The sequence below is a fragment of the Dendrobates tinctorius genome, unplaced genomic scaffold, assembly GCF_039654945.1.
Source record: "Dendrobates tinctorius isolate UK_male_01 unplaced genomic scaffold, ASM3965494v1 ptg000016l, whole genome shotgun sequence".
Lineage (NCBI taxonomy): Eukaryota > Metazoa > Chordata > Amphibia > Anura > Dendrobatidae > Dendrobates > Dendrobates tinctorius.
The window spans coordinates 35,531,519-35,554,997 of NW_027361684.1; the positions used below are offsets into that span (position 1 = coordinate 35,531,519).

Sequence of the window (23,479 nt, forward strand, 5' to 3'; positions counted from 1 at the left end):
GGGACGTCATTGCCCAGCTTCTTCCAAACCATGATTTAATATGGAGACTGACCATGGTTTATCAAGAAGCAGTAATTCCAAAAGAAAGCGACAGCAGGGCACAAGCATTTGAATATGGTGGAAGAATGAGCATGCCTATGCTCCGCTCAGAGGAGGACACCCAGTCGGGCACTTTTGGGAGTGTCATGGTTGGCAACCGTATTCAATTACCAAAAGATAGCCAGCAGACGGCACCAAGGTCGTCGTGCCGCAGCCCTGTAGTGGAGAACTTCCACTGCGATGAGAACACCTTCAAGCAAGATCTTCAGAAAAGCGCCCATGGTCTTTGTGGGAACTGGCTTGCATACTGGCAGTATGAGATTGGTGTGAGTCAGCAAGAGCCCCACTTCTACTTCCACCAGATCAAGCTTCAGAGCTTTGTGGGCCATTCGGGGGCCATCAAGTGTGTTAAACCCTTAAGTGGAGAAGATTTCTTTCTGAGCGGCAGCAAGGACAAAACTGTCCGTCTATGGCCCTTGTATAACTATGGGGATGGCACCAGAGAGATTGAGCCACGTCTGACCTACACAGAACATAAGAAAACTGTGTTTTATGTGGGCCAGCTGGAGTCCGTGCAGCAGATTGTCAGCTGTGATGGAGGGGTCTGTATATGGGACCAATATACAGGTAAGAACGGTGGCAGAAATTAGAGGAGCTGTCCTCCAAATATCCTAAAATCCATTTATTTTGAAAACGCATTACATTTTCTAATCTGCTTTTTCAATTCTTAATCATTTTCAAGATCTCCTCTGATGCCAGGGAAACTTCCACCATATAAACAGTGAATTTGTATTTTTTGTGGTTTTATTTTTTCCTTCCTTCTTCCAAGAGACATTTTTTTTTTTCTGTTCATAAACCTTGGAGGACTTGTTTGATAATATATATTATACTTAAAAGTGGGGAAAGGATTGGGGGTGAGTAAATCCATTATTTAATTTTTTTTTTTTTATTTGATTCTGCAAGTTTCTTCAATAACAATGCTACCACAAAACTTTTTTTTTTTTTTTTTTTTTTTTTTTTTAAACCTAAAAATTGTCACTACTTTATTTTTTATCTTTTATTTTATACCCATCAATTTTCTTATTTGCCCATCAATGGAGCTGTGTAATTAATTTTTTAGCACTATATTGGGAAAAATGCAACGTTTTGATGCTATTTTGTTTACATTTATTGCGAGAGTGCAGTTTTTTGTGTAATACAAAGTTCCAGACTGTACTCTTCACATTTTTTGCAAATAATTTTATCTTTTCATGGGACAACGCTGAAGATGTGACACTTTAATACAGTGTAAAGTAGTCAGTGTACAGCTTGTATAACAGTGTAAATTTGGTGTACCCTCTAAAAAAAAACTCACGCAGCTAATAATGTCTAAACCGCTGGCATCAAAAGTGAGTACACCCCTAAGTGAAAATGGTCAAATTGTGCCAAATTAGCCATTTTTCCTCTCTGGTTTCATATGACTCTATAATAATGGTCACTGAAAGTTTAGCATGGCTCCTCATGGCAAAGAAGTCTCTGAGGATCTGAAAAAAAGAATTGTCGCTCTACTTAAGGATGACCTAGGTTATAAGAAGATTGCCAAACCCTGACACTGAGCTGCAGCACGGTGAGCAAGACCATTGAGCCGTGTAACAAGACTCAGAACAGGCCTCGTCATGGTCGACCAAAGAAGTTGAGTGCACGCTGCACACAAAACATCAAATCGGTCAGTATGGCTGTTGTCCCAGTTGGAGTCATTTTGTAAAGATGATGCACAGGAAAGGCCACACTTTGCCTGAAGACAAGCAGACTAAAGGCATGGATTACTGGAACCATGTCCTGTGGTCTGTGGAGACCAAGATAAACTTACTTGGTTTAGATGGTGTCAAGCGGGTGTGGCAGCAACCTGGTGAGGAGTACAAAGACAAGTGTCCTACCCACAGTCAAGCATGGTGATGGGAGTGTGATGGTTTGGGGCTGCACGAATGCTACCGGCTGTGGGCAGCTATAGTTAATTGAGGGAACCATGAATGCCTACATGTACTGTGCCATACTGAAGCAGAGTATGGTCCCCTCTCTATGGAAACTGGTCTGCAGGGCAGTATCCTATGATAACGTCCCAAAACACACCTCCAAGAAGATCGCTGCCTTGCTAAAGAAACTGAGGTCAAAGATGCTGGACTGGTCAAGCGTGTGTCCAGGCCTCAGCGTTTGAGCATCTGTGGGGCATCCTCAAACGGAAGGTGGAGGAGAGCAAGGTCTCCAACATCCACCGGCTCTGTGATGTCGTTATAGAGGAGTGGGAGAGGATTCCAGTGGCCACCTGTGAAGCTATAGGGAACTCCATGCCCAAGAGAGTTAAGGCAGCGCTTGAAAATAATGGTGGCCACACAAAATATTGACACTTTGGGCACAATTTGGCCATTTTCACTTAGAGGTGTACTCACTTCTGTTGCTAGCCGTTTAGACCTTAATGGCTGTGTATTGAGTTACCGTATTTAGAGGGCACATTGCTTACATATTGCCATCACTTTATGATCGGTCATGGTCTGACCTCTAGGCCCCCCACTGCTTGCTTTGTACGTCCAAGTTAATGTGTGCACCTTATTGTTCACATACGGTAAAGCCCCTGGAACTGAAAGCCCCTGCAACTATACTGTCTATCGCTGTATATCTGCATTGGCGTCTATAGTCCTCCGTTACTGATTGTCGGCCTTGGTGACATCTGGAATTCATTAATGACTACAAAGGTGAAATAAATCTGATAGTAATGTAAGATGAGAATACCTTTACTGCCATCTAGTGGCTTGTATATATGGTGCATCTTCTAAAATCCCAAACCTACAAACATCAGTGCTGCGCTCAGCGTTTGGCCAGTGCGACCATATAATAGTCAATCGATACGGATCACATGTCACAAGAGGAGCTTCTGAGATGGGCGCCGTAGATTGGAGCCTTCTGCTCAGAATCCCCCTTATAAGCCACACTCGAGGCCCATTATTCATCTGAATTGCAGTTAACGCCTAGCCGACCACATCTTACCCCAGTAAAATCAACTGCCACACTTTATAAAGTCTCTGTAATGACGGAGAATCCATTTACTTCTAACTTATGGCTGTTTCCAGCAAATGTTCACTTTATGCATGGCTAAAGAAAAATTGCAGATTTTCAGGCTGAATTATGCACCCAAGATCTTCAGTACAAAATCTCACATTATTTTTATTCTTTTTGTTTGATAGTTCTGAACTGGTTATGGCCAGTCTAAGGTGAGGAGATATTTGGGTGCATTGGTACAGTGGATACGGACAGTATTCAGACCCCTTTACATTTTTCACTCTGTTTCATTGCAGCCATTTGGTAAATTCCAAAAAGTTCATTTTTTTCTTATTAATCTACACTCTGCACCCCATCTTGACTGAAAAAAACCCAAAACTGAACTGTAGAAACTTCTGCAAATTTATTAAAGAAAAAACAAATGTACCAAATGGCTGCCATGAAACCGTAAAATGTAATGGGGTCTGAATACTTTCCGTACCCACTGTATATAGCTCCTCTTATGCCTAGTGGGGAAAATTGGTGATTTTTTTTTTTGGTTGGAGGTGGGAGGCAGGGAAAATGGTACAGAAGAAAGGGTGGGTTAAGTTTTTCATAGAACTAGCTATAAAAAAAAAGGTACAAAAAACACAAATCTTAGAGCTTTTACACCTCTTGTTTTGGAAGTTAAAGCACACCTCTTAAGTTGGATTACACGATATTGATCTGCAGATATAGGGTTAATCTGTATGTTACTAGCATTTATATGGTGCCCGGCCGCCGTGTTTAAAGTACAGCACTTGGGAGAAAAATGAAGTTTATTTCTCCCAGGAGCTGCAGGCTTTCACTCATACAGGGTGCTGGCGCGGTTCCAGTCACAGTACTGAGAGTGGCGGCTGTGATTACACCCCGGGACTGACTGCCGGTATTCAGCGCAGAGCCGGGCTCCGCATATGCCATACATGTCTCGCTATTGATATCTGTGTTATATTCGGGTTTGCTCATTTACATCTGTATGCTTTTGGAAATGTGGTGATTAGATCATCTACATATGGGAATTGGGGCTAGTAGGAGGAATACTTGAACCGTTATTACAGCTTGTGACAGAAGGAGGTAATCCTGGAGATCAGCATTAATGTGGCAAGCGGTTTTATTGACAGGTAAAACCATTCGCTCTTATGAGGCTGGAGACACGAAAATCCCCATAACGGCAGTGGCCACAATGCCGCCTCCTTACTGCAGCGTAACGTTTGGCAGCTCCGATTCTGTACTGCGATTCATTGACCCCCGGAAACCAGGGCTTCAGGTACTGAATGTACACGGTTCAGTCTGGCTTCTCTGTGTTTGATCGCCATCATTGATGGGGCTTTTTTTAGATTTTATCTTTGCTCTATACTTTTACTTGAATCATGATTTTAAGTGACAGTGTAATAAAGATTATTCTTCCTACAAAACAATCCTTGTGTATAGGAGCTGAGGACACTAAGCGAAGGGGCATTATAATACAAGCATATTGGGTTTTTTGTTTTTTTAAATGTTAGGTGCATAGGAGCAGTTTAATTTTTTGGTGTTTAAATAGTATGTCGATATAACGTGTAGGGGAATGGTGTATGTGTGTATGTATATTTAATATATATGTGTATGTCTAATACATACATATCCTATTCCAATATTCACATACAAAGTAACTCGTACAGCAGTGTTCAAAATATTAGCAGTCCAATTTGACCAGATTAATCACGGTTTTTGGGATAAATTATATTGCCACATATCTAACAATACCAGTTAGTGCCGTAGATCCTAAGAAAACCACCTGACTCAGCATTCATGATCTGCATGGTTTTTAGTGTGTGTACTATTAGAATAATTAATTGAAAGGGGATGTGTTCAAAATAATAGTGTAGGGTTCAATTAGTGAGGTCACTCATTCTGTGAGGAAACAGGTGTGAATCAAGTGGCCCTTATAATAATATTCTTCTTTTTTTTTTATATATAGCGCTAACATATTCCGCAGCGCTTTACAGTCTGACACATTATCATGTAAGGGTCATGTTGTACAGGACATGTTGTACATGCATTTCTCCTTAAAAGCCTGAGGAATATGGGTCATTCGAGACATTGTTCAGTAGAACTGCGTACTTTGATTAAAAAAGTTGATTGGAGAGGGTAAAACTTATAAAGGAGTGCAGACAGTGATAGGCTGTTCAGCTAAAATGATCTCCAGTGCTTTAAAATGGAAAGCCAAACCAGAGAGACGTGGAAGAAAATGGAAGACTGCCATTGGAATGGATGGAAGAAAAGCCAGAATGGCAACGATCAGCTCCAGGATGATCAGACAGTCTCAGGTTACCTGTGAGGGCTGTGATCGTTGGAAGACACCTGTGTGAAACTAATCTCTTAAGGCCCCGTCACACACTGAGAGATCGCTGATTTTGTGACGTGACAGCGATCTCGCCAGCGACATCGCTGTGTGAGAGACACATCAGCGACTGCAAGGCGCGCCTCCCCCCCGCCGGGTATCGCTGATCGTGCAGGATCGTCCTGGGCCATTTTTTGATTGTTGGTCTCCTGCTGGCCAGTACGCATCGCTGCGGGAGAGCCGCGCAGCTCTTAGAAACCCGCTGTTTACTTTAGATACCAACTTGCTCGCTGGTCCTGATCGCTGGTGAGCCGGTCTATGTGACAGGTCACCAGCGATCAGCCTAAAGATATCCCAGCGATCCCATCCATGTCGGATCGTTGGTGGGATCGCTGGGACATCGTTGTTTGTAACAGTGCTCTTAGTAAGAAGTCCCCGCAAAGTCCAAGTGTTAAAAAAAAAAAAATACATGTACTGAAGCGGATACAATTTGCTAAAGAACACATCAGCTGCCCTAAAGAGAAATGGAGAAACATTTTTTGGATTGATGAAAGTAAAATTGTTCTTTTTGGGTCCAAGGGCCATAGACTGTTCATCAGACGACCCCCAAACTCTGCATTCAGCCACAGTACACTCTGAAGCCAGTGAAGCATGGTGGTGCAAGCTTCATGATATGGGCAAGTTTCTCTTACTATGGTGCCGGACCTATTTACTCCATACCAGGGATCATGGACCAGTGTGCATATATTAAAATACTTGAAGAGGTCATGTTGCCTTACTCTGAAGAGTATGTGCCCTTGAAATGGGTGTGACAACGACCCTAAACACACCAGTAAACAAGCAAAATCTTGGCTCCAGTCCAACAAAATTGAGTTTATGGAGCGGCCGGCCCAATCCCCAGAACTTAATCTGACAGAACACTTGGTTGACTTCATGCAAAATATACAGTTAGGTCCATATATATTTGGACAGAGACAACATTTTTCTAATTTTGGTTCTAGACATTACCGCAATGAATTTTAAACAAAACAATTCAGATGCAGTTGAAGTTCAGACTTTCAGCTTTCACTTGAGGATATCCACATTAAAATTGGATGAAGGGTTTAGGAGTTTCAGCTCCTTAACATGTGCCACCCTGTTTTTAAAGGGACCAAAAGTAATTGGACAATTGACTCCAAGGCGATTTCATGGACAGGTGTGGGCAATCCCTTCATTATGTCATTCTCAATTAAGCAGATAAAAGGCCTGGAGTTGATTTGAGGTGTGGTGCTTGCATTTGGAAGGTTTTGTTGTGAAGGAAACGTGGTCAAAGGAGCTCTCCATGCAGGTGAAACAAGCCATCCTTAAGCTGCAAAAACAGAAAAATCCCATCCAAGAAATTGCTACAACATTAGGAGTGGCAAAATCTACAGTTTGGTACATCCTGGGAAAGAAAGAAAGCACTGGTGAACTCATCAATGCAAAAAGACCTGGGCGCCCACGGAAGACAACAGTGGTGGATGATCGCAGAATAGTCTCCATGGTGAAGGGACAACAGCCAACCAAGTGAACAACACTCTCCAGGAGGTAGGCGTATCAATATCCAAATCTACCATAAAGAGAAGACTGCATGACAGTAAATACAGAGGGTTCACTGCACGGTGCAGGCCACTCATAAGCATCAAGAATAAAAAGGCTAGACTGGAGTTTGCTAAAAAAACATCTAAAAAAGCCAGCACAGTTCTGGAAGAACATTCTTTGGACAGATGAAACCAAGATCAACCTCTACCAGAATGATGGAAAGAGAAAAGTATAGCGAAGGCGCGGTACAACTCATGATCCAAAGCATACCACATCATCTGTAAAACACAGCGGAGGCAGTGTGATGGCTTGGGCATTATGGCTTCCAGTGGCACTGGGTCACTAGTGTTTATTGATGATGTGACACAGGACAGAAGCAGCTGAATGAATTCTGAGGTATTCAGAGCCATACTGTGCTCAGATCCAGCCAAATGCAGCCAAACTGATTGGTCGTCGTTTCATACTACAGATGGACAATGACCCAAAACATAAAGCCAAAGCAACCCAGGAGTTTATTAAAGCAAAGAAGTGGAATATTCCTGAATGGCCAAATCAGTCACCTGAGCTCAACCCAATTGAGCATGCATTTCACTTGTTAAAGACTAAACTTCAGACAGAAAGGCCCACAGACAAACAGCAACTGAAAACCACCGCAGTGAAGGCCTGGCAGAGCATCAAAAAGGAGGAAACACAGCGTCTGGTGATGTCCATGAGTTCAAGACTCCAGGCAGTCATTGCCAACAAAGGGTTTTCAACCAAGTACTAGAAATAAACATTTTATTTACAATTATTTTATCTGTCCAATTACTTTTGGTCCCTTTAAAAACAGGGTGGCACATGTTAAGGAGCTGAAACTCCTAAACCCTTCATCCAATTTTAATGTGGATACCCTCAAATGAAAGCTGAAAGTCTGAACTTCAACTGCATCTGAATTGTTTTGTTTAAAATTCATTGTGGTAATGTCTAGAACCAAAATTAGAAAAATGTCTCTGTCCAAATATATATGGACCTAACTGTATGTGAAACAGTTCTAAAAAAAACCTGTGGGTATACAACTAAATATTAGGTTAGTGATTCACAGCAATGCTAAATAAACAGAAAGAATAGTGCAGATTGTGGATATGTAAAGACAAATGCAGACATTGCTATTTTTTAGAACGGCCCAATATTCATTTTTTGTTATTTTCTGCAAAGTAGTTAAACAGTCTAATCATTTCTCTTCATGTTTTGAATTAGAAAACAGTGTGCAATGTTCCCAATGCTGGAAATAAAAACTAGTATAAAGATTTTGTGATTAACTCATGTGTTTGAACACACTGCTATTATATTAAACACTTCTGTATGTATATCTCATTTATAGACTTCATATAAAAGTTATTGCAGTCTAGCAATTCTCATTGTATATGACTCTCTATCATAGATGTGACTAGAAAGTGAGTTATTCTGTGTTGAGATATACTGTGTGTGTGTATGTGTGTGTGTATATATATATATATATATATATATATATATATATATATATATATAATAAATAATAATGTAAATTATTGCTTCCCTATTCATATTTGTGTTTTGCTCCTTAGCATGAATTTAAGCTGGCCAGCAATATGAATGCAGGGCTTATCCGCTACCTGGCCGTCAGCCCAAATGGACGCAGCGTTGTTGCAGGTTATTCTTCGGGATTCATTATCCTACTGGACACCAGGACTGGTCTGGTACTCCGAGGGTGGCCTGCACATGAGAGTGACATCTTGCAAATGAAGGTAAAAAAAAAGTTCATTTTTTTGAGAAAGTGAAACTGTCTTAGATTTTTATGCCCCTAAACCATTTATATAACTGTGTAGTCCTTTCAAAGATAAACACATTGATCTATTTAGGATGCTCCAGCAGTGAGATTTTGGGTTTTGAAGTTCTTTACATGTGTTTCTGGACGTGCATTGGGGCGTGATGATGCATCTGCAGCTCCTCAGATCAAGCGTAAATGATCTGTCAATCAACCAGAGGACAGAGGTGGTAGGCAGGGATTAGAGGTTGAACACAAAAGTTGAGCTTGATTTGAGTTGGTATACATGCAGCACATAAACGCATGTTCACATCGGCCATAAAACATAGAAAATCTACAAGAAACAAAATGAGCAAAAACCCTGCTGTAACTAAATAATAATGTCTGTAAAGCGCTGTGGAATTAATGGCGCTATATAAATGAGTAAAATAAATAAGTAAAAAGCTAAAGTGCATTCTAATAACACAGGGTTCTTGGTAATACTGTTTTTGATCAAAAATAGCATAAAAGCCATCCCGTCGTCGACAAGGTGACTCTGATCGTGATGGTCCTACATCCCTGATGGCGAACCTATGACACGCGTGTCAGTGCTGACATTCATAGCCATTTTTGCTAAGGCCTGTTTCACACTTCCGTTTGTGACCATCAGTCAAGATCCGCCGATTTGGAAAAAAAAACGGATCCACCATTTTTCTTGGCGGATCCGTTATTTTCCTCATAGACGTGCAGATCTTGACGGAAGGTCGTCCGTTTGATCCATTTTTGTACGGATCCGCCAAGATTTTGGCGTCTGCTCAGCGGCCCGGACGGAGCATGTAACGTTTTTTTCGTGTCCTGATCCGCTATTTGCCAATTTAACCCGCGTTTCTGTCTGGCTGCTGGACAAAATTGACAAAACTCTCGCTCTCTCTCGCGCTCGCTCTCTCTCGTGCTCTCTCGCTCGATCCGTAAATCCGCTGACCCCCGTTTCTGTCAGTCCGGCTGCGGATCCGTTTTCCGCTATTTTGGCGCATTTTAACTGAAAGAAAAAACTGAAGTGTGAAACAGGCCTAACACGCGGCCACATACAGAAAAGTATGGGGCTGCATGCCAAGAAGGATGTTTTCATCCTCAGCTCCTGCGTGGCCGCGTGCAGTGTAGAAACTTTGCGCCGGATGTCTGTAGGCCAAAACAACAGGACTCCGGCAGAGAGCGTCTAGTTCTGCTACTTCTGGTTAGGCCGCTAGGGGCCCTCACTTCCGGCCGGCGGAGCACAGCAGGGAGAAGCGGATTGCCGCAGATCGCATCTCTGGGGGCCCCTTGTGATTACCAGCAACTGCATAACTGTTATAACCAGCAACATCATCCAATCTACTGGGGTGTCGTGGATTGTTAAATAAACAAGCATTACTGAGATAAGTGAGGGGGAGGCTGGGAGAGGCGAGGGCCTGTGATATGGGTGCCATTTACCGCCATTAGAAATAGCAGCAGCCATCTTAATTTACATAAGGAACACCATCAGCATAGTGCAGACTCCATTTCACCACTATTACTGTTTTGCATCCTTATTAACCCCTATCTCTGCTTATTAACCCTGCCCTTTCCTATTAGACAGTTACTTGTGCCATGTGTCTTGTGGTCATTTAGGCTAGTTAACCTCTAATTGCCTGCAGGGCTAACAGGCTATCTATAATTCTATCTTCTGTCCCTGCCCCCCTGATGGACCCAAAAAATAAAAAAACAAGGACCAAGGTTAAGTAAAGGAAGTGGCAGTAGCCGACCCTTTCAAGAGACATAGACCGAGATGTATGGCATTATAGAAAAAAATGGCAGATCATTTTGCATTCTACGTTCTGAAGTAAGCAGAACGTGAAATATAAATAGACATTTTGAAACTAATCATTCCCAGCTCCTGAAAAAAAGTGAGGATGAAAGGAAGGAATACATTTCCAGGCAGCTACGCCTTTATAAGAGCCAATCTAATTCCATGCATAAATTTACAAAAGGCTCTACAAATTTAACGTCTGCAAGTTTGAGCATTGCTCACTCCATAGCTCAGCATGGAAAAGCACTCAGTGAGGGAGAATTTATTAACCAAACTCTCCTAAGATGTGCACCAGTTCTATTTGACGATATGCAGAATAAAGATGCAATTATTAAGAGAATATCTGCGTTACCACTCAGTAGAAATATCATAAAAGACCGAATGAGACTGAACACAAATGTACATCAATTAAAGAGACATAAGTGAATGTAAATATTTTTCGATCTCTCTTGATGAAACTACTGATGTCACATCACATGCTCAGTTGGCCATTATTGGTCGATACTCTGATGGTCTCACAATGAGGGAAGAGTTGATAAAGTTAGTATCAGTGCCAACAAGTACATCAGGAAGCGAAATATGTAAGGTTGTTATTCAAACATTCCGTGACCTAAGCATTGAGATCTCTAAAGTTGTGTCAGTGACGACAGATGAGGCACCAAACATGGTGGGGAAAAAAGTTGGATTTGTCAGATTGTTTACGGATGCTATTGGACATCCGATTGTGCCTTTCCATTGTATTATCCATCAGGAGGCTTTATGTGCCAAGGCAGGATTCACCGACTTAATGTCAGTTTTTACAAAAATAGTTAATTTAATAGCTGCTCGCCTGCTTCACAAGTGAGAATTTTCTGCACTTTTGCTGGAGGTTGATTCCGTCTACAGTGGACTGCTGATGTACAATAATGTATGATGGCTGAGCCGAGGCAAAGTTTTTGAGCGCTTTGTGGAGTGCCTTGAAGAAATTAAGGTATTTCTTGAGGATAAGGATCTGGGAATCTTTCCTCAGCTCAATGATGAGTGGGTCAGCACCCTGACGTTTTTTACAGATCTCTCTGTTCATATTAATGAACTGAACTTAAAGTTACAAGGTTTTGGCAAAAGTATTGACGTTATGTTTGGATACATAAAAGCTTTTGAAAGTAAACTTAAAATTTTCAAGCGAGATGTAGAAACTAAAACTTATAAGTATTTTCCTCGAGTAACAAAGTATTTTGAGAAGGCCAGTGCAGGTGTACAAAATGAAATGGAACCCTTGCATATAAAGTACCAGCATGTTTTAGACTCGTTACTTGACCAGTGCAGTGATAGATTTAATCAATTTTGAAGCCTAGAACAGACCATGAAAATAATTAAGTATCCTGATGTAGTAGTCTACAGTAGTTTGGAATTAAATGGTTTCCAATGGATGCAAATTGATGATTTGGAGATGCATCTTGCAGAATTTCAAGACCACATCTGGGCTCAGGTGTTTGTGGACTTAAGGTCAAAGCTTGAGAATCTGGAAAGGTGTCGCTTGGAGAATCAAGAGGAGCACCACTACGAATAAGAAATTTGGAGTGCCTGGAACAGATTACCAGACACTTTTAGCACCCTGAAAAATATAGCAATGGCTTTACTCACAATTTTTCCCTCTACGTACTTTTGTGAGACCTTATTCTCAGCGTTAAATAATATCAAAACCAACAAAAGAAACAGATTGACAGATGAATAGTGCTTGAAGTGTACCTGAAGTGTACTAAATACCAACCTTCAATTGAAGGTTTAGCCTATGAAAATCAGCCACAAAAAAGTCACTAATAGGCAGGTTAGTTAAAGAATTCCCCCTCCCCCTCACTTATCTTCGTTCATGGCACCCCACACAAGTTAAATAATATCAAGAGCAACAAAAGAAACCGACTGACAGATGAACAAAAATAGTCACTAAGCAGGTAAGTTACATAATTAGTTTTTGGTTTATTAAATACAGTTATATATTACAGTTATACATTTTTGTTATTTAAACTATAAATATCACAAAATTATGGGGTTTTTTTTCTCAAAGTGACACACCACCCAAGTTATGCTTGGTTTTTTGGTGAATTTTCACACACCAAGCTCAAAAGGTTGCCCATCACTGTCCTACACTAATGTTAAAAATATTTTGTTCATTTTGTTTCTTGTAGGTTTGCTATGTTTTATGGCCGATGTGAACATGCGTTTATGTGCTGCATGTATACCAACTCAAACCAAGCTCAATTTGTGTTTTTTCTTTGTATTTTTGTGGCCTCCCTTTACTGAGCTGGAGATTACATTTAAAAGCTTCCCTAGACTGGTGTCCACTGGTTGGGACCCAGTCCTTTTGTCTGCCCTTATTCACACACTGAGGTCAACTTTGACACATGGTAAGGTTTTTAATATTAGACAACGTAGGACTGCCCCAATCGGAGTCCCCTTGTCGACGGTGGGATGGCTTTTATGCTATTTTTGATCAAAAGCAGTATTACTAAGAAGTTATTTAGATGCACTTTTGCTTTTTACTTATTTAGTTACAGCAGGGTTTTTGTTCACTTTGTTTCTTGTAGGTTTTATAGGGAATAGGTTAGGCTGAGAAGTGCATCATCACGGCCTTCTGCACGTCCATGCACAATTTATACAGAACTTCAAAACCCAATTTCTCGCTGCAGGAGCATCACTTTGGGGTCCTAAATAGATCAAAAAGCTCCGCAGTCATATAAATAATTTGGTGGGTGTAGAAGTTTGACAGGTTCCTTTTAAAGGGAATCTGTCACCCCATTTTAGCCCTATCAGCTGCCAGCACCGCCATCAGGGGCTTATCTACTGCATTCTTTAATGCTGTAGATAAGCCCCCGATGAAACCTGAAAGATAAGAAAAAAGAGTTAGATTATACTCACCCCGGCGTTCGGTCCGGTCCTGTCCATCGCCTCCCATCTTCATATGATGATGTCCTCCTCCTTGCTTCTCACTCTGCTCCTGCGCAGGCGTACTTTATCTTCCCTATTGAGGGCAGAGCAGAGTACTGCAGTGCGCAGGTGCCGGACCTCTCTGACCTTTCCCGGCGCACTGCAGTACTTTACTCTGCCTTCAACAGTACCGATAAAATACGCCTGCACAGGAGCCGTGGGATAAGCAAGGAGGAGGACATCACCGTATGAAGATGGGAGGCGCCGGACCGCGACACCCACTGCACCCGCCCCCCGGTGAGTATAATCTAACGTGTTATTCTTATCTTTCAGGTTTCATTGGGGGCTTATCTACAGGATTACAGAAAACTGTAGATAAACCCCTGGCAGTGGCTGCAGCTTATAGGGCTAAAATGGGGTGACAGATTCCCTGTAAAGTTTCCTCTCTTGAGGTTTGTATTTCTTTAGTCTTCTCACTTTCTTTAAGGTATTCATGAGTCCCCTCAGAGGTGTATATTAAGGCTTCATTGACATTGGAGTATTCTGGTTTAGAGCAATATGGCTTTCTTCTCACCAGTTTTTACTTTGTCTGTGATACAGGGACGTATACAAAGCAAATGTATGACATGTTTTCCTATACATCTGCCTACAACTACCCGTTGTTTAAGGGATTTCCAGTTAGTTTCCCATGCGTCTGGTCCATAGATGTCTATGGATACATTTGACACATGCCTTGAGAAATTTTCACTTAGACATTTATGCTAAAACTGAAATCTTGATGCACTTGTTTTACGCTATTAATATAGATAAAGCATTGATGGGGCATTCTGGTAAGATCGTTATCTTCTAGGATCACCAGGATAGTTGCTAAATTCTAGTTTAGTGGCGTCTGACCAAGTTTAAGTGGCGCAGCGGTGAAGTATGTACACTGTCAGTCTATTCATTCTCTGTGGGACAGAAGCAGACAGCTGAGCACAGTCCCATAGACCATAAATAAAGCTGAGGCCAAGAATGTGTCTCTGCTCCATTTAAGACTGGACTGTACGCAGCTTTGTTTTCTGGGTTGCTGAGCCTTGTTCTTGGGATTGCTTGTGATCTTGGGGTTGAACTCCCAGCAATCCGCAAGTTATCCCTTGTTCTCTTTATAGGGAGCTGCCTGAGATTTTTTGGAAAACCCCTTCTGACATTTCTATAACTGAAAATTTCTTTTCACACATGTGAATAGGGCGGCTTCTGCAGCGTGTGCATGGATGTCTGCAAGCCTCATTCACTTGAATAGGACAGTTGATACATTTCTATAGTGTTTAGATATTGGAAGTCCAAGAACTTTGGGCCAGTTGCACTTGGAATGGGCTAAATCCCTATTGACCACCTCTAGACCGCTGCTTACATATATCATATATTTCACTGGAAGGCAATAAACTATAACAGGGAGCTGTACTTTTTAATGGGAGCGTGTCCAAGAGACATCACGGGTCAAATTCAGATTCTGGACCGTGAAGAAGGCGGGTTCTACCGCTGAAACGCGTAGTCCTATCTGCACGACTTTCCTGCGTTATTGCTGTTTTGAATTGCTTGGACCATAGCATTTTAATGGATTTATGAATAAAAAGAAAAAAAAAAATAATTTTTTAACAGCATCCTGGATTGCTCACGTTATTGCTGGACTTTGCTTTGTCGTTGTGTGTGTGTGTATGTATGTGTGTATATATATATATATATATATATATATATATATATATATATACACAAAATATTTTATAATATATAGCGGCATATAAAGTACATTTTTTTTATATATAATACATGAAATATGTAAGGAATAAGCAAAATATATATATTAATATATATGTGTGTGTGTGTGTATATAAAATGACCTCGCCACAAGATCAGCAGGGGGCCCCAGAGCTCGGAAGGGCGCAGCACTATCCGTTGCACTAACCTCCGTTGCAGGGAAGGGTGACAATTTGTACAGTACTTTATTTAATAAACCCTTGTGTTTAGGTAATTTTTTAGCATCACAACTTCCACTGATGACTGCACACTGCCAGTGTACACTGGGTTCCTGCTGATGGTAATTGGATTTATACGGTGCCACTAACCAGTCCTTTTGTGGATTCTATCAAGCAGTTTGTTTAAATCAGAAAGACAAGTGTCCGTGGGTGTCTTACCCAAGCCCCAGTAATGAGTAACTCTTCTTTATATTTGCCTGCCCCAGTGCTCGCTGGGATAGTTTGTTTAACCTGTTCTGAGTCAAGGTGAAATAACGTCCTTCCCATCACAACTTGTTTATTATCCTAAGGAGATGGTCCCTTTATTCAACTCCTGAAATTATGGATAGTAGTAGATTAGTTTATGAAGTTATTTTGTCTGTGCTTTGTTATTATGGCTTTTAGACAGGAGATTAGTAGTTTCCTTATTAGAGGCTGATTCATAAACTGCAAGTGGCACAGAAGTTGTAGGAAATGTGACATTTTTCATGCCGTTTTCTAATTTCAGGATATATATATATATATCTATATATATATACAGATCTCTCTCTCTCTCTCTCTCTCTCTCTCTCTCTCTATATATATATATATATATATATATATATATATATATATATATATATATCGTATTTTCCGGCGTATAAGACTGCTTTTTAACCCCTGAAAATCTTCTCAAAAGTCGGGGGTTGTCTTATACGCCAGGTGTCGTCTTTAGTGACGCAAGCTGCAGGCATCCGGGGACCCCCAGGGTATGGAAAAAGAGAGCGCGGCCTGCGCTGCTTCACTGCAGTCCTCAGGAGTAGAGATGGGCGAAACACAAACAAGTTCTGTACTGTTCGGGTTCGGCTGCCTGAACACCGGATGTTTGTAGCACTGTCAAAAGACAGCATGAGCACTCGGCTGTGATTGGAGATATAAAGTTTACCTCAGGTCATTGGTGTCAGCTGATGTGACTACTGATCCCATCATCCAACACCTACAGCTGCTAATAACAGTGAGAGCAGGAGCAGCGGATGGGAGTATTCAGCAACTGCTACTACGCTGTAAATAAATAATTTAAAAAAAAAAAAACCGGCGTGGGTCCCCCTGTATTTTTGATAACCAACCAGGCAAAACTCACAGATGGGGGCTGCAACCCTCAGCTATCAACTTCAGCAAGGCGAGTTATCAAGAATAGTGGGGTTTTATTTAAATAAATAATAAAAAAAAAACAGCATGGTGTTCCCCCCCCCATTTTTGACAACCAGCCTTGCTAAAGCAGACAGCTCGGTATTCTCAGGCTTGTAATGGGCCATGGATATTGCCCCCCCGCCTAAAAATAGCATCCCTCAGCTGCCCAGAAAAGGCAAATCTATTAGATGCATCAATTCTGGTGCTTTGCCTGGCAATTCCCACTTGCCCTGTAGCAGTGGCAAGTGGCGTTCATATTTGTGAGGTTGATGTCACCTTAGTATTGCCCAGTGACGTCAAGTCTGACACCTATCCATTACTAATCCTATAGTCACATTGTAAGAAAACACAGACACCCAGAAAAAGTCCTTTAATTGATAGAATGACACAGATTCCTATAATAATCTTAATTAAACCATACTTACGACCTCGCCTAATTCCACCGAAGCCCTCTATCTCCTGTAATAAACCAAAAATAAAAAACAATAATATACCATACCTGTCCATCATTCTGTCCCACGCCGTAATCCATGTCTGGGGGATAAACAGTTGTCAACCTGGACGGTTCCAAGATGCATCCGTCCAGGCTGACAACCACTAGCGACTGTGCGGCCGCGATCGCAGCCTCAGAGACCGGTGGTCATAGAAATTACGTCCGGTCACTGAGGCTCCGTTCCTAGCACCATGAGAAAAACGCTCAGGCTATGTGCACACGTAGTTTTTTGGATGTGCGGATTTTGGAGAGAAAACCGCAGGTAAATCCGCAGGACAAAAGTCCTGCGGTTTATCTGCGGTTTTGCCCTGTGGTTTTACACCTCATAATGGATGAGGTGTAAAACTGCAGCGTTTCTGCACCAAACAATTGACATGCTGCGGATTGTAAACTGCAGCAAAACCGCGCTAAAAAATCCGCAGCATCTGCACTGCGTTTTTTTTTTTTCATTGAAAATAAAGGTACTGTACAACGCAGCAGAATCTGCTGCGTTTCCGCAGAGCCAAAACCGCTGCGGAAACGCAGCAGATTTCACTACGTGTGGACATACCCTCACGCTGCTAGCGCGGATCTCTCCGAGGTCACCGCAGTTCAGTTCGGCTGGGAACGGAACCTCAGTGACCAAACGTAACCTTAATGACGTCACCACCGGTCTCTGAGGCTGCGATCGCAGCTGCTCAGTCACCAGTGGTTGTCAGCCTGGACAGTTGCACCTTGGCACCGTCCAAGCAGATTGAAAACTGTTTATCCCCCAGGCATGGATTATGGAGTGGGACAGAATGACAGACAGTTATGGCATATTGTTGTTTTTCTATTTTACTTTTATTACAGGAGATAGAGGGCTTCGGTGGAAATAGGCGTTTAAATAAGAGTAAAAACAGTTTTCCATTTTTATTTCAAATAAAGGACTTTACTCTGGCTGTGTCTTTATTTCCCAAACAACTATAGGATTAGTAATGGATAGGTGTCTTATAGATGCTTCTCCATTACTAAGCCGTGGGCTTGATGTCGCCTGACAATACAAAGGTGACATCAATCCCACAAATATGAACCCCACTTGCCACCGCTACAGGGCAAGTGTGAAGAGCCGGGCAAAGCGCCAGAATTCCTTTAGCAAGGTTGGTTGTCAAAAATGGGGGGGGACCTCACGCCGCTTTTTTAAAATTTTTTAAATAATTAAAAATATAAAAAACAGCATGGGGGACCCCTCTATTCTTGATAACTAACCTTGATGAAGCTGACAGCTGAGGGTTGCAGCCCCCAGCTGTGAGTTTTGTCTAGCTGGTTATCAAAAATAGGGGGGGATCCCACACCGTTTTTTTTTATTTATTTATTTACAGCGCAGGAGCAGCAAACGAATACTCCCATCCACCGCTCCTGCTCTCACTGTTATTAGCAGCTGTAGGTGTCGGATGATGGGAGCGGTTGTCCCATCAGCCGACACCAGTGACCGGAGGTAAACTTTATACCATTGATCACAGCTGAGCACTCACGCTGTCTTTTGACAGCGTGGGAACCACGGCTCTCTGACCGGTGGGGATGACTTCACTGCCGATCAGAAGCGGTGTTTGCCACACTGTCTTGCACATTACAGCACAACAAACACTGGAAGAGGGTTAGTCTTATATGGCGAGTATATCCCAAACTCTATATTTTAACTGGAAAAGTTGGGGGTCGTCTTATGCACCCAGGCGTCTTATACGCCAGAAAATACGGTATCTAGCAAACATTTTTTAACGTGAACTTGTGATTTGCTTTGTGCTGCCCAAACCACAGGCAGCATTAATCAGACTCGGGTCGGCTCAAGAAACCTGTTGATCACCTGCAGTGGCGCTGGGAGAAGCCGGCCAAGGGCAGAGCCCTAGTCTCATCTCTGGCTATGGTCCATAACTTTACAGAATATTTAGAAATCCTCCTGGCTGAAATTACTGCTTAAGCAGTTTCCTAAAGTTTATTTGATTTATAAGCGTCGTAATATATGTTGGTGCCGTATAGATAATGGCTTCCTATATATCAAATCAAATACTTAACTGTGTCTTTATTAATATATTAGCTGATTTCTCTGTCCTGTTCACCAATGACTTCTCTGTCCTGCAGGCAGCGGATGGAAACCTCATAGTGAGCTCCTCATCTGACCATTCCCTCGCTGTCTGGAAGGAGCTTGAGCAGAAACCGTTACATCAGTTCAAGTCTAATTCTGACCCCATTCACGCCCTTGATCTGTACGGCAGTGAGATAATAACTGGGACCGTGGCAAATAAAATTGGCATCTACTCTCTACTTGACTCCTCGACGCAGCCGAACAGTACAACCAAACTCAGCTCAGAAAACTTCAAGGGGACCTTAACCAACCTGGCCGTTTTACCTACCAAGAGACTACTTCTCCTGGGCTCTGACAATGGAGTAGTCCGTCTCTTGGCTTAAAAGGCATTAATAACTATTTAGGAAACTAAATTACCCTCAATGTATCCGTGATGTTGGAAAACTTAAAAAAAAAAAAAAAAAAGCCATAGACCCATTACCTTCTAGTGTTAATAATATTCATGGCAAGACCAGCAAGCATTTTGTTGTAAGCCCAGGCGACATTTTTACCCATCAAGTATTAAACAGGAGGTGCTGCTAGAGCTGAAGAGACTGGGACCCTTCATATTTATTTTTATTAAATAAATGTATATTCTAATTTGTACAGCCACATTCAGGATAACATCATAGCACTGCGGACAAAAGTATTGACTCTGTGCTTTGCTCTACAGAAAAACCATCGTGCTCAAGAGCCGAAAGTACGCTCTAGTTCACACTGTAAATGATTTCCCCTTAGTTATGCATTGTATATAAGCTGTATGGATCATACCGGTAGCATCGTTACTATGTATTCAAACGCTTGGTCTACGTTCTCCCAATCTGCCCAATCCGATCACAGCTTCCGTTTCTTAACTTGTGCTGGAAGGATGAAAGCTGCTCAGTGATTGGCTTCTATAGGGAGCGAAGCCTCATTTTCTTTGGGCAACTTTGATAAAGAACCCTCATTTTGTCTGGTTTGGGGGCATTTTACACAAAGTAGAACAGAAATTGTATAGTGGGAGAAAATAAAGCCGGACAGCTGGGAACATTTTCCATCATCGACGCCTGATCTTTCGGCAGATCATCTGTGGACCCACGAATGCCATAAATGCCGGCTGATGGGAACACAGGGCAAGACATTGCTGCCCTTCAGTATTTTCAGATCACCTAAGTCAGGATCACACGGGGCATTTGTGTGGCGTTTGCCTATAAAATACACCAGCCAAACGTTGCATGTACATTTTTGATCCCTTGTACATTTTTTCTAACGTCAGTATCATATATACCTATTGTTCTTCCATTATGGTACATTCCCACAAGACCTTTCCGCTGTGGAAACACCTACAGGATCTTTAATTTACATTCAAATGTGTAAATTCAAATTTATACTGCTGATTTTCTCTGCAGCAAGTGAATGAGATTTTGTGAATTTCTGGCACCCACTGGATCTGCGATACACATCATGGCTTCAGTACCAACAGAAAGCATTAGGCTAGTACAGATGGAGCATAAAGTTGGCCATATACAGTACATCAGACAGCTGCCAGTGAAGAGGAACGCTCACCTCGGTCGTACGTTCCTGTGTTCTCGGGCAGCTGTCTCCCCTAACTTCCCCATGCACAGGAATGCTCATCTCGGTCGTACATTCCTGTGTTCTCGGGCAGCTGTCTCCCCTAACTTCCCCATGCACAGGAATGCTCATCTCGGTCGTACTTTCCTGTGTTCTCGGGCAGCTGTCTCCCCTAACTTCCCCATGCACAAGAACGCTCACCTCGGTCGTACGTTCCTGTGTTCTCGGGCAGCTGTCTCCCCTAACTTCCCCATGCACAGGAATGCTCACCTCGGTTGTACGTTCCTGTGTTCTCAGGCAGCTGTCTCCCCTAAGTTCCCCATGCACAAGAACGCTCACCTCGGTCGTACGTTCCTGTGTTCTCGGGCAGCTGTCTCCCCTAACTTCCCCATGCACAGGAACACTCATCTCGGTTGTACATTCCTGGGTTCTCAGGCAGCTGTCTCCCCTGACTTTGTACACAGGAACGCTCACCTCGGTTGTACGTTCCTGTGTTCTCGGGCAGCTGTCTCCCCTAACTTCCCCATGCACAGGAACGCTCACCTCGGTTGTACGTTCCTGTGTTCTCGGGCAGCTGTCTCCCCTAACTTCCCCATGCACAGGAATGCTCATCTCGGTCGTACATTCCTGTGTTCTCGGGCAGCTGTCTCCCCTAAGTTCCCCATGCACAAGAACGCTCACCTCGGTCGTACGTTCCTGTGTTCTCGGGCAGCTGTCTCCCCTAACTTCCCCATGCACAGGAATGCTCACCTCGGTTGTGCGTTCCTGTGTTCTCAGGCAGCTGTCTCCCCTAAGTTCCCCATGCACAAGAACGCTCACCTCGGTCGTACGTTCCTGTGTTCTCGGGCAGCTGTCTCCCCTAACTTCCCCATGCACAGGAACGCTCATCTCGGTCGTACGTTCCTGTGTTCTCGGGCAGCTGTCTCCCCTAACTTCCCCATGCACAGGAACGCTCATCTCGGTTGTACGTTCCTGTGTTCTCGGGCAGCTGTCTCCCCTAACTTCCCCATGCACAGGAACGCTCACCTCGGTTGTACGTTCCTGTGTTCTTGGGCAGCTGTCTCCCCTAACTTCCCCATGCACAGGAACGCTCACCTCGGTCGTACGTTCCTGTGTTCTCGGGCAGCTGTCTCCCCTAACTTCCCCATGCACAGGAATGCTCATCTCGGTTGTACGTTCCTGTGTTCTTGGGCAGCTGTCTCCCCTAAGTTCCCCATGCACAAGAACGCTCACCTCGGTCGTACGTTCCTGTGTTCTCGGGCAGCTGTCTCCCCTAACTTCCCCATGCACAGGAACGCTCATCTCGGTTGTACGTTCCTGGATTCTCAGGCAGCTGTCTCCCCTGACTTTGTACACAGGAACGCTCATCTCGGTTGTACGTTCCTGTGTTCTCAGGCAGCTGTCTCCCCTAACTTCCCCATGCAGAGAAACGCTCACCTCGGTCGTACGTTCCTGTGTTCTCGGGCAGCTGTCTCCCCTGACTTCTTTGTACACAGGAACGCTCACCTCGGTCGTACGTTCCTGTGTTCTTGGGCAGCTGTCTCATGACTTCCCCATACACAGGAACTCACAACCAAGTGGAGCGTTTCTGTGTATTGGAAAGTCAGGTTAAACAGCTGCTACTGACTCATTGAGTTGCATGGATGAGTGCGATCTGAACATCGGATCACACTCTGGCATGAAGTGATTTTTTTTTTTACCCCGCGATCCGAGGAAAAATTCTGCAGTGCACATGCCAAGTAGACTAACAATGGTCTAAGTGCAATCCATTGTTTTGAAGGATCGCATTCGGACCGAAAATACAGCAAATTGAATGTACTAATTAATTCTGATTCCCAAAGCTTATTCAAACACGCCATAAAAGAACTAAATATTAGATGCTGTCAGCTTTGTAAGGCCATGCAGTAAACCTTCATGTGCATATATTCATGGATTAGCATTATGTATATATTTTGTTTGGAAATGCAAGCCTGACCATCTCAGGAAATATATATGTCTACTTAAGGCTCGCACTCCACTTTACCACTTCCGCAGGATGATTTGAAACTTTTTCCATGTTTGCACTCCTGTTACATCACACACAGTGTTGTCAGAGGAAGTTCGAGCTGTGAAGCAAGTTGTGATGTGCGTATTCTCAATCTATAAGAAATGTCTAAAGATCTGTTTTTGTTTGTAAATACTGTAAAAAAAAAAAAAAAAAAAAAAACATTTCGGAAACAGGAAACCTGTGTGATGTAGCGATTTTTTTTTTTTTTTTTTTTTTTTTTTTTTCCTTGCAGAAGTTGGAATAATTTCAACGTCAGATTAATCTCATCTCCTAATATATATTGCTTGAGGGGGGTAATTATAGATGCCTGGTATTATCCCGATGATGGGAGAAAAGCTTATTGCATTGTGATACAAGTGGTAAAGAACTTGCTGTTGGGAATTATGATGAACGACAAGAATGTTCTTCATTCCAGTGTATAGGAAGAAAGAGCCCAAGCTGAAATATCAGATTTCTATTAAAGTTTATGATTCTAGCAATAACCCTGCTTGCGTGCAATGTTTTATCAATACATTGGTATTCTTGTTTCAGTGCTTGTATGGCCGCAGTCACACAAGAGTAGATTCTCTCACGTGAGAGAATCTGATCGATTTACTGACACTTTGATCAGTTTCATTGGAGTGTCATCATCATGTGTGATCCGATTCTCTTGGAGGAGGGAATCGCGGCACAGTTGAGGAGTAGAT

At 42.6% G+C, this 23,479-nt stretch overlaps 1 protein-coding gene across 2 annotated transcripts in view; it reads left to right on the forward strand.

The window, feature by feature from the left end:
- The window catches only part of WDR81 (WD repeat domain 81), a 72,846-nt gene extending 49,571 nt beyond the window's left edge, over positions 1 to 23,275 (forward strand). For both annotated transcript variants that reach the window (XM_073565675.1, XM_073565676.1), the window contains 4 exons: positions 1 to 666; positions 4,212 to 4,357; positions 8,554 to 8,733; positions 19,213 to 23,275. In XM_073565675.1, coding sequence (XP_073421776.1) covers positions 1 to 666; positions 4,212 to 4,357; positions 8,554 to 8,733; positions 19,213 to 19,539 — 1,319 coding nt within the window. In that variant the 3' untranslated portion in view covers positions 19,540 to 23,275. The remainder of the gene's footprint in view (positions 667 to 4,211; positions 4,358 to 8,553; positions 8,734 to 19,212) is intronic.
- The last annotated feature ends 204 nt before the right edge of the window (positions 23,276 to 23,479 follow it).